The 15,152-nt window shown below is 49.3% G+C and overlaps 1 protein-coding gene across 1 annotated transcript in view; it reads left to right on the top strand.

Annotated features, from left to right (window-relative positions):
• Positions 1-15,152, top strand: part of FLT1 (fms related receptor tyrosine kinase 1) — an 83,327-nt gene that overhangs the window by 31,428 nt on the left and 36,747 nt on the right. Inside the window, exons 7-13 of the mRNA XM_061564013.1 lie at positions 866-1,043; positions 1,813-1,930; positions 3,096-3,292; positions 3,547-3,697; positions 9,809-9,923; positions 11,296-11,404; positions 14,501-14,890. Coding sequence (XP_061419997.1) covers positions 866-1,043; positions 1,813-1,930; positions 3,096-3,292; positions 3,547-3,697; positions 9,809-9,923; positions 11,296-11,404; positions 14,501-14,890 — 1,258 coding nt within the window. The remainder of the gene's footprint in view (positions 1-865; positions 1,044-1,812; positions 1,931-3,095; positions 3,293-3,546; positions 3,698-9,808; positions 9,924-11,295; positions 11,405-14,500; positions 14,891-15,152) is intronic.

Raw genomic sequence — 15,152 nt, forward strand, 5'->3', positions numbered from 1 at the left:
AAATTGTGCAGCCGGGTGCAATTGTTTTACCTTCTAAAACTATTCCGCACGCCTCATCGAGGCCCATCTATACCTCGTTCATCTCGATCGAATGATCGATTCATTGAGCTCATGCACAGGCGGGTAAAGGGGTGAAACTGAAGAGTGCAATTCAGAAACTCTTCACCAACGGCAGAAGAAAATCACATTCGTTTAAGTTGGCAGAATACGTGGCTCTGGGTGGTTAAATGTCAGTGGGATTTTCTTTGTCATTTTGGGATTCATCAGCAGATACCATGCATGTGGATGTAGTTTGCAAGAGACGATCTTTGCCAATGCCAAATCTAAGTTGAGCTTAGTTTATTTTGATTTGTTACACGGATGATTCTAATGGCCAGCTGTATAAATGCCTTATGTGATTTCCCACTCGGTTTGGAAGTTGATGAAGTCGGAGTTACGGGAATATAAATCATTGATGGTGTTCTTTTATGCAGTAGCCTTGGCCCAGAATGTGCATAATTGAAAATTGTCCCAAGTTATAAATTCGATTAATTAACCATCTCCTTCTCGCATGATCGCCTTTATTTATTAATATTTTTATCGAGCACTTGAATCGCTAGCTGGAGAAAAGCGGCTGCAGGATCCGATGGCGGGAACAAAGTGGTTGGCAATATTTCGATTTAAAGCTTTCGTGACTGCAGGGATTCATCTTCTTGGTTCTTTCGGTAAAGTCACGTAGAAGGGAAGTAATAAAATAATAAAAATAAAACATAATAAAATCAAATATTTACTTCCCTTCTACGTGACTTTACCGAAAGAACCAAGAACATGGTTGGCAATACACAAATTAATTTGAATTTTGTGTCTCTCCTTCCCTGTGCTGCAGGATCACTCACTCGAAGAGAACTGCAAATTCTTCCCAGACATCGTGAATAATAAATGGAAACAATTCACAAAACAATTGGAGCTCAGGAACGTGACTGTGAGCGACGCGGGCAACTACCTCTGCTCCGTGAGCTACATGCAAGAGCACTGCTCCTCCTTGTCACACGTCGTCATATACGGTGAGAAGCACGTCATCCTCCCCGCATCCTTCACCCCCAAACTGTTCATTATTTACTACACAACTGGGCCTCCACGATGGACTTCCACGAGAGCAAGCTCTCGAGGTTATTCAACTAAAACTACACTTTTTTTTATTTAAATGTTTTACCATGTAAGGCCCACAGAGCTACAGAGCGATTTTTCAGAACCGACCTGGCCACGAATGATAGCCCAACAAAGCGGCTTATCACGTGGACATTTATAGCAGGCGAAGACTCTAAACGCGTGATGTTGATTCTAAACGTGGAGGGGAAAACCCGGAGGACCTGGAGAAAAATCCACGGGAGAGAGACATACAAACTTAAAATAAACAGCAGGCGTCAGGGTCAGGATCGAACCTACGACCTCCTGCATACCAGGCGAAGGAGTTAACATCTTGTCATCGCGGTGCCCCGGATGATGCAAAAATGCCACTTCCAGTTCTAGATTTGAAGCTTTCGTGACTGCAAGGATTCATATTCTTAGGGTTTTTTTCGGTAAAGTCGGTAAAGTCACGTAGACGGTTCCACCTGAAGACGGAATCTTGTGTTGCCTCCGAAACGTCGTGATTTTTATTTTTATTTTTTTATTTTATTTTACTTTTATAAATTTTAATGTTTTTACCTACGTGACTTTACCGAAAAAAACCTAAGGATATGCCACTTTCAGACCTCTCATCCTCTCTGATCGCCCCCCCTCCCCAATCCCCCACGGGTACTCCCTCCCTTCCCACCACCGCCCTCTCCGTAGAGCGGCCATTCATCTCGGCGGCACCTTACGATGGGCCCCTGGCGGAGGTTGAAGTGGGGAAGAAAGAGGTCTCGCTGCGGGCGAGAATCAGCGCCTACCCCCTGCCCAAGTTCAGCTGGTGAGACTCGTGACCCTGGCGCCCAGACCGCCCGGGGCTCTACCGTGCCGAGCCTACGTATGGTGCGAAAGAAGTTGCACGTGTATACGTACGTGTCGCCAACTCCTCGGAGAGGAAAGTCACCAAAACGAACCTCAAATGTTCCCCAGATGTTGCCGGATGAGTGTTCTTCACTAATTTTCAGAGGGGGGGGGGAAGCTTTCGACGATAAGATATCAGCGTGAGAGCTGCCACACATTTGTAACCATTGGGGTTTGCCAGCCACGATGGGTTGTTTTTAAATCCTTTATATTAAGTTCGCTTGCTTGCTTGCGCGTTTACGACCGTGCAAATCTTTTGTTCGTTTTTTAACCCACTTCCCGTGATCCAATCGAGCTGACATTTTGCACACAGACTCGTTGTGCGTGACAATTTATTTTCGTGAATGTTTTTCCCCAAAATTTTACACTTTTTAGGATTTTTTTTTCATATTTAATTTTAAATACCAATGTGATAAAAATGAAACTCTTACTCAAGAAAAACAGAAATGAATAATAAAATAAAACCGATGCCACGCATATAAAGGATTTATAGTGAAAAACTTTGTTTTTACGGGTTAATTTTTCACGTATCGTGTATTGTCGGGGACATCACGTCAGGGGCTGCACTCAAGGCCACCCAAGGGTTGCCAGCGGCCTGCGAGCCTTGCAATGAAGAGCGCTGCGCTAGATAGACAATTATGAAGGAGTCTAAAACGTCACTTCGGCCATTTACTCTCTAATTATTATTATTATTAGTGCCACGCTTGTTTACCCGGGCAAGCTTCACTGAGTCTCGTGGCTTTTTCAGGAGGGTTCTGCGAGGTTTCCACAGTTGAGGGCGATAGTTGTGATGTATAATCCCAATTGAGAAATTTAACGATGCCTTAAACATAGCAAACGGACACAGGATACTTAATGCACACCTAGAATTGTGTCACGAGACGATTTACCATGATCACAACGACGACGATGATTATGCTGAAGGTAACGATGATGAAAACGATGTCGATGATCACGATGACAAAGATGAAGACGATGGCAACGATGACGGGGACAACGGCGATGATGACAATGATGTTGCTAACACCAATGATGACAATGATTACGATGATGACGACGACGATCATAGCAACTGTTTAACATAGGTTCAAGGACGGCGTTCCCATCGTGCGAGGCCATCCGCGCTACCGCATACTCAAGTATGAGAAGCGGCAGTTCGAGCGGCTCCTCGTGCTCATAGTGCAGGAGGTGACGGTTGCGGACGCGGGCAACTACACTCTACAGCTCGAGATCCGGCAACACAACCTGCTCAAGAGGGTCTCCTTCACGCTCGTCGTAAACGGTGAGAGGAACGCTCGATCGCTCGCTCGCTCGATCGCTCGCTCGCCCGCTCCGACTCCCGTGACGCGGCCGTTGTTAATATGATTGTCATTGCAACTACGTGCCGTGTGCTCGTCCGACGTGTCACGCGCTCGAAGCTTCTCCGTCTTCTTTGGCAACGCTTGATCGCCGATTTGTGTTCGGAGCGGCGGTTCAGCCAGATCGCTCGTTTGACTTCCCCGTCCCCGCTGCCGTTTCCCCCCCCACCCCCCCCAGTGCCGTCGGAAATCCACGACAAGTTCGTGGCCGCAGAGAGTGACGTGACGTTCCCGCTCAACAGCCAGCAGAGTGTGGTGTGCACGGCGTATGGGCTTCCACCACCTGCCATCCACTGGTACTGGCAGCCCTGCGATGACAACGCCAGGAGGTGGGCAACCAACACCCGCATCCAACTCACTCACTCAGCGCTCGTTCGCTTGATCGCTCGTCTGTTGGCTCACTCGCCTGCTCGCTTGCTCGCACTTTTGCTGCTCACCGACTCGGCTATTTACTCAAAGACGAAGACAAAGATCTGTCGTGTAGCCTCAACAGACTGTAGGGGCAAGTGCTGTTAGCGATTTGCACCTATGAAGGCCGGCACGGCACACGAGGGGGTGGTTGGCCAGCGCCACGCCGGGCCGTCGTTGTCTCCCTTAGTTGTGACGTTTTACACATTGCATCAGATTCGTATTTAAGGCTGAGTCGACCTAGGGCAGGCCCACGACCAGTTCAGATGATCATCGCTTTTGTTGACTGTGAACGGGACACGTACAACAACAACACAACAACCGCCATTCGCCACTAAGTGGCGGTGACGTCACCACGACGCTTGTGCCAGGCCATGTGCACCTTGAGGCCACGTGAAGTGTCGAACGCCCGCTGGCAGGAGGTCACGGGGCAGACCCAGGTGCTACGGGTCGACTGACTGAGATGACCAAGATGACACGTACACACACACACACGCGTCTGCGTTGTGCACACACACACACGTGCATTTAATCTGTAAGGGGGCCCACATTAGTGTCTCTCAGTGGGGGGATTCTACAACTGGAAGCAGGCAGGAAAGGTGTGGCGGCTCTTTTGTAGGAGGATGTTTGCTCGCCCGACGCTCCGAGGAACTGTTTATTTATTCTCCGCCGCTTTTGTTTTGAGAAATTCGGACGCGAATAATGGCGTTATGGCTAGCCACGGAATTTTCCCTCGCAGGGAAGAGAGTTTGACTTTTGAACAACTTGTATTGCCGCCAGCAGCAAAAGCACTGGAGGCGAATTCAATATGAAATACAGTCACCAGCAAACAAAAGAAAACAAACGCTACAAATCGACGCGCTGTGGCGCTAAAAGCACCTGCGCACAATACAAAAGAAAAGTCACGTGGTTGTGGTGTCATCGCGCACGCTACGGTGACGAGCGAGCGCTTTAGAAGGTGAACATGAGGGTGTCTGTCCACGCTGGTGCAGAGAGCTTTTCCGGCTCCCCAGCGTTCGAAGAAGACGTGCACAGCGCTGGCAATTGTGGCTTTTCCCGCACCTCCGATTAGCACGGTTGGCTACGTACGGCGCGAAAGAAGTTCAACATACGTGTCGCTCGCGGGTCATGCTGCATTCTATGTATTCACAAAAGCCTCGCCGAGTCTCAAGACACTTTATTTTTAAGGAGGGGTCCATTCGTTGGGACGTTTGGTCAATTCCATTGTGAGCGGTGTTTTTTTTCACGCGGGAGGAAACCATAAAAGCCAGGGTTCTGCCTTGGGGTTGGGGTTGCCACCTGACAGCCCAGGGATTGACGTCTGTGCCCGGCAATAGACTTGTGCCGAGATTCATGGTGGCCGGTACTGCTGTGTTGAACGTCATCACAGTGAATAAGCATTGTTTTAATAACGGGCCTAGGTTGACTGTAAGATTATACATGTCACTGGGTTCGGTCCGCGTGAAAGATGGGCTACCTTTAAACAATCTTGAATGATTGTTAGGCATTATGGGTGAAAATCAGAGGACCAAGAGAAAACCCCAAGCCTTGCATCATCCACCAACCCTTGCCTTTCATGCCCTATATCACACACATGGGCAAAAACACGTAATGGTAAATTGAGTGTGCACGCATAGTGGCTTGGAGGTATCATGCCTCCCCTCTCCTCCTCGCAGTTGCAACATGGATTATTCCAAATGGAAAGTGCAACACTTATGCTGCTCTTTGTTACCAGCGCAGAATTGCATTGTTTAGTTTGGGACACACCACTGCATATTGGGAACTGTAGACATGGACTGCAGTGGAATATATGACTTTCCTGCAGGAGATACTTAAAACTCTGTTGAGGCTAAACTAACACTAAACTTCTTCTTGGTTCTTTCGGTAAAGTCACGTAGAAGGGAAGTAATAAAATAATAAAAATAAAACATGATAAATAAAATATTTTATTTATCATGTTTTAATTTTTATTATTTACCGAAAGAACCAAGAAGATGGATCCCTGCAGTCACGAAAGCTTTAAATCGAAATTTAACACTAAACTTGACTATTTTAATTTTAACCAGGTAAAGCCCACCGAGCTATTTTTGCTCTTTTCAGAAGCAACCTGGCCGCAGATGATCGCTTACCGAGGTGGCTCATGGTGTAAGAACGTACAGCTGCCAAATATGATAATTTTTTTTTTACCCTTCTATCTGGCAACAAAACTGACACCTTTTTACAAGGAGTCATGTTTGCATAGACCGCAATACCTGCAGTCATAATACAAACAAAAGACATAACTCTGATAATGTGCACTGTCCTTGAAGTTGATTGGTCCACACCCGAGACAGCTTTCCTTAGAGCCTAGCCTTTTGGCGTCATCTGGTCCAACCCATGTGAGACTAGGCTCTAAGGAAAGCTGTCTCGGGTGTGGACCAATCAACTTCAAGGACAGTGCATACATTATCAGAGTTATGTCTTTTGTTTGTATTATGACTGCAGGTATTGCGGTCTATGCAAACATGACTCCTTGTAAAAAGGTGTCAGTTTTGTTGCCAGATAGAAGGGTAAAAAACCAATTATCATATTTTTACTGGCAAATGAGGTTCCCACAGCTGCCAAATACTCGAAGCGCACGATGTCCATTCTCAATGTGGAGGAAAAAATCGGACGACTCGAAAACAACTCCACGTGACCACTGGGCGAGACAGAGAGAGACATAACAACTCAAAATAGACTGCCTGCATCAGAGTCGGGATCGAACCCATGTGCTCCCGCATACCAGGCGAGGTAGTTAACATCTCGCCACCGTGGCGCCTCTTGGCTCGCGCTAGGTACGACGCTCCACGTTGAGATCGATGTATACGTCTAACTCTGGTTTAAAAATACAAAAGCCGATGACGAGAGGAAGAAGGCTAAATTCATTCCGAGGGCACGCCGATTAAACGAGCGCCAGGAGATCCCAATGATCTCTTGTGGGATTGAACCGGGATCGAGGTCTTTCGTGTTGGGACCCTCCCCCCACCAACCCCCCACTTCCCACCCCCCAACCCCCCCCCCCCAGCCCGGCTTTCCACTCTTTCCTCACCCCCTACCCCCCTTTCCTCTCTCCCCCCCCCCGCCTCCCCGCAGCCTACTTCCCACTTTTAAAACCGTTCTCCAAACATCTCGCTTCCGGAGTCGCCGCTCGTTTTTTCCGCCGCGAGTCGAGCGACGGTGCGAGGGTCGCTGTGGGATGCTGCGAGCGAGTGCCGTGTGCTCTGCCCCCGGGGGGGGGGGGGGGGGGGAGATCACGCAGAGCCAGTGACACACACTGTTTATTGTCTTATTAGACAGTCCCTATCACACAAATTGGTATACGGTCCCCTCACCCGTCACCCTGAGGAGGTACAGCCTCCGGACCTTGTACAGCTCCACACTCACGCTTAGCTCCTATTCTAAGGAGGTACAGCCTCCGGACCTGCTGTCTATCTAATCTCCTCTCTCGTAGGGCCCTTACCTCTCTGCATGTCGGGGCTCGCGGTGGTGAGATGTTGAATGCCTTGCCTGGTACACAGGAGGTCGTGGGTTCGATCCCGACCCTGACGCCTGCTGTTGTATATTTGGAGTTTGCGTGTCTCTCTCCCCGTGGTCGCGTGGATTTTTCTCTGGGTCTTCCAGTTTTTCCTTCCACGTTGATAAGCCACACACGTTTAGAGTATTTGGCTGCGATGAATGTCCACGTCATAAGCCACTTTGTTGAGCTAAATTTGTGGCAAGGTCGCTTCTGAAAAAGAGCTATGTAGTTCAGTGGGCCTTATCTGGTAAAATAAAATTAAACTAGTTTAGTTCATCTCCCTTGCCTGGTACGCAGTTTGTTGAGGGTTCGATCCCTGATCCTGGACCCTGGCGATGCCTGCTGTATATTTGGAGTTTGCATGTTCTCCCCGTCGTGGTCGTGTGGATTTTTCTCGCGGTCGCTATGGTTTAAAGCCTCCCTCCACATTTAGAAACACAATGCACTTATATTATTTGGCTGCTGCAATGAATTCCCACGTGTGGTGATGATAGCAGCCACGACAATGAGCCAGGTCACCTGCGAAAACGAGCTAACAGTTCGTAGCTCAGTGCTCAATGAAATAGCTCAGCTGTTAGTTTATATACACTCCGGTGTGAATCCCGCTTTATACTAATCTTCATCTCCCTGCTCATCACGCGTCTATTAACACGATTTCCCGTTGTGCCGAGCACAAACTTCCTCTCAGCGGATCTGACCGGCTGCCCCTGTTGCCTCTGCCGTTCCACGGGTCTCTTCGTGAGTGCTCGCGTGATTCCATCCTCGTGATTCCATCCGCGTGATTCCATCCTCGTGATTCCATCACCGGCCGCGTGGCTCACCGGTGGAGCGAGCAGCTCACAGTTCAGAGGTCGCGAGTTCACATCCTGGTTGGGGGTTGATTCGGCCCATCATCCTTCCGGGGTCGATAAAATACGTACCACCGGGTGGGGAATTCACTTGATAGATTTGCTCCTGCCATGGGAAAGTGGACATTCCCTCCACACGCTCGGGGGCCGAACCACCACTGCGAACCTCCGATTAGCACGGCTGGCTCCATAAGGTGCAAAAGAAGTCCAACGGAACACGTACAACAGGAGTTGATTGCCACCTCAATGCTCGTTTAAGCAAGAAGTCCCTTCGGCTTATGTTGGGACGTTGGATTCCGCTCCTAGATTGTGGCACAATGACGCCGTGTCGCCTCTTACCAGGCGCCGTGACAAACTAATGTAATACGTATTCTTGGGTTTTTTTCGGTAAAGTCACGTGACTTTACCGAAAAAACCTAAGAATATAAATACTTGCAGTCACGAAAGCTTCAAATCTAGAATTAATGTAATAGAGTGACACTAAGATGCACCCTGGCTTATTAGAGAATACAAAACGTTCTCATGTAAGTTAAGTAACTTACTATTTTACGAGGTGGATCTGCTCCTCTTAAAGAGCCACTGCCGGTCACGTGCACTGTGATGTCACCGTTGTCTTTGCGGGATTTTGTTTGTGCTATAACCGGCCGTGATTGGGCGGAGACCATCGCATGCAGCTGACATTGACTCAAAACTCATTCACCGCACCCTAAATACATGCTTTTGACAACATACAAAAGACATGCATTGGTGATCCTGACTATGAACGGATGAATATTTTGCGGGTGTACATTTTAAAAATGACGTTTCATTGCAATAACAAAACTCGAATGACACAGTCACTCGACTCTGATGCACTTCACGCTTGAGTCATGCTGTCTTTGCGTGACTCACACTGCTCTGAGCTGCCCATGTGCTTCACGCTTCCTTGTGCTACCCACGCTTGAGTCATGCTGTCTTTGCGTGACTCACACTGCTCTGAGCTGCCCATGTGCTTCACGCTTCCTTGTGCTACCCACGCTTGAGTCATGCTGTCTTTGCGTGACTCACACTGCTCTGAGCTGCCCATGTGCTTCACGCTTCCTTGTGCTACCCACGCTTGAGTCATGCTGTCTTTGCGTGACTCACACTGCTCTGAGCTGCCCATGTACGTCATGCTGCCCTGTGCTGCCCATGTGCTTCATGCTTCCTGCTGACCATGTGCTCCATGCTTCCCTGTATAGTCCATGTGCTCCATGCTTCCCTGTGCTGCCCATGTGCATCATGCTTCGTGCTGCTCATGTGCTTCATGCTGCCCTGTGCTGCTCATATGTGCTGCATGCTGCCCTGTGCTGCTCATATGTGCTGCATGCTGCCCTGTGCTGCCCATGTGCTTCATGCTTCGTGCTGCCCATGTGCATCATGCTTCCTGCTGCCCATGCACGTCATGCTGCCCTGTATAGACCATGTGCTCTATGCTGTCCTGTGCTGCCCATGTGCATCATGCTTCCTGCTGCCCATGTGCTTCATGCTGATGCTGCCCTGTGCTGCTCATATGATCCATGCTGCCCTGTACAGACCATGTGCTCCATGCTTCCTGCTGCCCATGTGGTCCACGCTGCCCTGTGCTGCCCATGCGTTTCAAGTAACGTACGCCGCCCGTGCTGCAGGTGCTATCCCCGTAAGCAGAACTGGGTGGTTCTGCCCTCGCATTTCCACGTCATCAACGGCCCCAACAGAGTGACCATCAACACTCGCATGAAGGTCTTCAACGACAAGAACAAGGTGAGGGGACGGACGGGGCTCCAACACGCTCCCTTCGCGATCTCAGACGCAGAGAATAATACAAAGTCACGTGACTTTACCGAAAAAACCTAAGAATATGAATCCTTGCAGTCACGAAAGCTTCAAATCTAGAAATAATACAAAGGCTCCCGCTCACAGATTGTTGGGGCAGATGCCGTTTGCGAGCACCGATGAAGGCACCGAGCACATTTTAGGCTGAGTCGACCTACAGGATGACCGACACCGGTATCAGATTATGAATATTTCGCCAGTGATTGAGCAACTCTGGAACAAATTTGCAAGGCAATGTGTTTCAGCCATTTCCACGAGGATGTTGAACCTGGCTCATGAAGTTACACATCTTGATTTTGCAAAGAAGATTCCAATCGGTTGTTGTGTGGTGAAGTGAAAATCTGCAATATCGCTCCGCCTGGCGTACATTTATTTAAAAAAAAATTGCTAACAATGCACAGCGCCAGTAAACAAGCTTCATAATGAATCATTCTTTAAACAGGCATTATTACTTTTAGAATGGGTGAGTCAAATGCTCGCAGAACATGATGATTCACCTCATGTCAGCAGGCTGCATTGTATTCCTCCGAATTTGAGCCTTCTTTTTTTCACTGATTACCACAAATAAAGAAAAAGTATCATGACAGCAATATATTCGCTAATCTAAAGAAGGGTGTTTTACCCAAAAACGTTATCCGACGATTGTAATAAACTTGTCTGCCGGGACTTGTTTAATGTTCGGAAAAATGGAAGGAACTGGAAAGAGAGGAAGACCTCATAGAGAATGGCTCGACGAAGACATCAAGAGATTCGTGCCAGAGAGATGTGGCTGCTACTTGAGCGACTGCCACGGTGGCGAGATGGTGACTACCTCGCCTGGTCGTGGGTTCTATCCCGATCCAGACTCCTGTATATTTGGAGTTTGCATGTCTCTCTCCCCGTGGTCGCGTGGATTTTTCTCCGGGTCCTCCGGGGTTTCCCTCCGCATTTAGAATCAACATCACACGTTTAGAGTATTTGGCTGTTCAGAATTTCCACGTGATAAGCCACTTCGTTGAGCTATCATTTGTGAGGGCCAGGTCGCTTCTGAAAAAAAGAGCTATATAGCTCAGTGGGCCTTACCTGGTGAAAAAAAAGTTGTATTATAGTTTAGTATTGACACTGCAAGACAAAGGAAAGTGGAAACAAGTGACGAAACGTGCCAGTGGGACACCTATGGGCTCTGTCTGCCCAAGGATTGTGGCGACGACGCTGAGTCCTAGCTCAATGCAAACACGCTGCGTGCGTTGTGGCCATCTGCGCGACTTCCAACTCCTTAGTTGCCATTTTTGTTTCCATTTTTTTCCCCCCAACCGCCCAGACGGTGAGCTCGCTGCTGATTGGACAAGCCAACATGTCGGGCCACTACCGCTGCGAGGCCACGAATGACCTCAAGGCTGACCAGTGGACCGTCCCGTTCTTCGTCACAGGTGAGAAAAGACAGGTCCACGACGTTGACATCGTGAACGTTGGGCAACTGGAGCTGGTCTGTCCATGCTTCCCGTCTGTCCGTCTGTCCATGTGTGAGTGTGCCACTCTGCAGTATATGGGACCTTTTTGCTCATATCAATATATGAAAAATACTTTCAAACTGCCAAAAAAAGGTCCCATGATAGAGCTGCTCACCACGAGCTATAAATGCTCTGATACGCGCATGGTCTTTGTACTGTCCGCCTTTTGGTGTTCTCTGGTCTGACACTGGTGAGACTGGGCCACACAGAAGGCTGTCTTTGGTGTAGGCCAATCAGTTTCAAAGACAGTGCCACGTATTATCAGAGCATGGTCGTTTGCATGTTTTACCACAGGCACTGTGTGTGGTTAATGCAGACTTGATTCCTTGAAAAGGGATTCTATTCGACGTTTGAGCATCTTAACACGTATTCTTTTGGTCTTTCGGTAAAGCCACGTAGATAGAACAAATAATAATAACAATATCACGACGTTTCGATCGCAACACAAGCAATCGTCATCAAGTGAAAAAGATAGCGCTATATTTTCACGTGATGACGATTGCTTGTGTTGCGATCGAAACGTCGTGATATTGTTATTATTTTTTATTATGTATTATATCTACGTGGCTTTACCGAAAGACCCAAAGAATATGAATTCCTGCAGTCACGAAAGCTTTAAGTCAAAATCTTAACAGCTGTTTCATTCCCAGAAAGGGTAAAACCTATTCATAATTTCATTCTCTGCAGTATATCTGTTTGACGTCTCTTTTGTCTGCATGTCTTGAGATCTGCCTGCCGTTCACTCACAGAATCACTTTGCCTCTTGCTCACACAAACTCGAGCAATTTATCGAAGCATCAATGTCAGCTTCACGAGCCTACTGGGCATTACGAGCGCCTAGACGCTACGCAGGAAGGGAGTAACGCTCAGCGCACTGAACGGCATTGCGTAACTTTATCGTTTTGTCGAGAGATACATGGGGTCAAAGGGCGCCAGCCAGTTTCGTGATCGCGAGACGGTCTCATTCCAACCGCAAGGTCCCTCCGACGCGGCGCAAGCGATTCGCGAATTTCCCCCGCTCTGTCCGAGGAGGTCAGGAAGCACAGCGCCAGCGACCGCGCCCATGCCGAAGCTGGACATCCGCAGTTGTTAGTGCTCCTCTCTTCCGCACACAGGAAGGCTGAACCCCCCCCCCCCCCACTTCTCTGTCGCCCCCCCCCCCCTCGGCCCACCCCAGCTCACGACCGACGCGATAGCAGACTCTATGTTGGGTTTTTTCTTTTCTTTCGCGTGCCATATTTATTCAACGGGCCTTTTCCTGCTCCGCTGGGGATCGGGGGGGACAATGGGGAGACGTTGCCAGCTTCCTGTGCAGTTGGCGACAGAGGTTTGCGCAAGATCCTCTGGCGATGACGAGTCGTGAGAGTCGTCACCCGGAACGTGACGATTGTGAATGCGAGGGGGCAGCCGAAGTGGCGTCGGCGTGAGTCACGTGTCTCTTCCAGCCATTGTGCCCTAAATTTGATGGCATTGATGTGACTAATAGCAACCCTTATGATGACCTTTATTTACCCAGGAAAGCCTCACTGAGTCTCAAGACACTTGTTTTGTGCAGGGATGGTTGGGAAATACCATATGAAGGGAGTGTTTTGTTTAACGTGGGGGGAACCAAACAGATTATCCAGAAAAATGCCACCGTTCACAAAATAATTACGACAATTAATTATTTGCCCAGGAAAAGCCTCAAAGAGTCTCAAAGATTCCATCGCAAGGGAGTTCTGCATCGGTGTGTTTCGCCAACACCGTTCCTGAGTGGCTCAGTGTGGCAGTGAAACAGTGGCACCTAAAGAATGCCCTCGCGAAACTCCGCACATCCAGATTCAAGTAACCCATCGCTGCCCTGCCACCTTCTGGCTCCATTGCGGCTCCAAGCCCTGCCAGCAACGCCTGCTATTCTCAGGCAGTCTCCATCTCTGCCCAGCTTGTGAGATCCAATGAGATAATTGGTTTTTTACCCTTCTATCTGGCAACAAAACTGACACCTTTTTACAAGGAGTCATGTTTGCATAGACCGCAATACCTGCAGTCATAATACAAACAAAAGACATAACTCTGATATTGTCTTTTGTTTGTATTATGACTGCAGGTATTGCGGTCTATGCAAACATGACTCCTTGTAAAAAGGTGTCAGTTTTGTTGCCAGATAGAAGGGTAAAAAACAATTATCATATTTTTACTGGCAAATGTGGTTCCTAAAGTGTAGAGCCAATGAGATTGCGCGACTTCGCTCCGATTTTGTCACGGGACCATGTGGTGCAAGCTGTGCGTAATCAATGGCAATTACCGATGACTCATGATGATCTTTTCGGATGGGGGCCGGGGGAAGGTATTGCGGTGTGGGAGGCTGCAGGGTGTGTGTGTGTGTTTTTTTGTTGTTGTTGCACTCGGAGTGAGCGGTCGTTTCACCACCACCCCGCACCTTTTCCCTCTGAACAGTCATCCCACTGAGCTCAGCGCGATAACAAAAGTCTGTTTTGGAAAAGTGGTTTTGAATGAGACAATTTTGGCTCTTCCTCCCATGTGAAAGTATGTAGTAGTGGTTATATAATGATAATAATAATACGGGTGATGGGCTCTACATAGCATGCTTGACTACACATAATTTCTTGCACGTAAAGATTAATCCGTGGTTAAGTGGACTCCTAATTCTATAGCCATTGTCAGTGCAATCTCGGTACAAATTGCGATGTGTTTTTAGGTTGCATCATCATCTGTTTCGGCACGATGCCTTAGCTTTGCACTGGGGGGGGGGGGGGGATTTGCTCGGGACCTAAATAAATTAAAATTTCCGCTTCCATTGCCCTGGGAGCGAAACGTCAGACGGCTCGCGGCGCAACCCGAAAAAACCCAGCGGCCAGTTTATTTGTGGTCAGGCGTGGGGAGCTGAGAAGCCCTCTTTGTCAACGGCGACCCCCCCTCCCCCCGACGAGGCTGTCACAGCTCAAACCACGAGACAACAACCCACGCGGTGTCGCGACCAAAACATGCCTCACGGTAAACTCTTCCCCCACGCAGACGTGCCAGGCGGCCTGGAAGCCCGCCTCTCCGCCGATAGCTCCGCCATCGAGGGCGACAACCTGACCCTGGAGTGTCGCGCCAACAAGTTCCTCTACAGCAACGTCGGCTGGCTCTGCCCGAGCGTCGGCTCGCCAGCGCCGGCCCCTTCCTTCTTCCCGCCACTCGACGGCTCCGGCTGGAACCTGCCGGCCACGGCCCCGGTGGGCGCGGCGGAGAGCGCGGGCTGCGCGTACGCTCTCCCCGCGGAGGCGACGGACGGGACGTACAGCACGCTGGTGCGTCTCTCCATCCCCGGGGCCCTGCGGGCGCACGCCGGGAACTACGCGTGCTTGGCGCAGAGCCGTTCGGGCCGCTGGCAGCGCCGCAACCTCACCGTCGAGCTGCAAGGTGTGTTCGTGCGCGCCCGTGCGCGCCCGGCTTACCTGCCTGACCTTGCATGCGGAGAGAAAGAACGGCAGCCATGGCAAAATATCGGTCGCGCCGGTACGCAGCAGGATGATGGTTCGCGTCTTCAGACTCGGTTGTAGCTACTGCATCGCAACTGAATTCATTCGCAGTGTGATGGACGTCGCGAGGAAGTAATACAATGTCTTATTTACTGTACTTGTATTTGATGGTAAAGCACTGAAAGTGAGAAAAACATGCAAAA

Source organism: Lethenteron reissneri, chromosome 32, assembly GCF_015708825.2.
Source record: "Lethenteron reissneri isolate LAM-NWPU_2019-01 chromosome 32, ASM1570882v1, whole genome shotgun sequence".
Classification (NCBI taxonomy): domain Eukaryota; kingdom Metazoa; phylum Chordata; class Hyperoartia; order Petromyzontiformes; family Petromyzontidae; genus Lethenteron; species Lethenteron reissneri.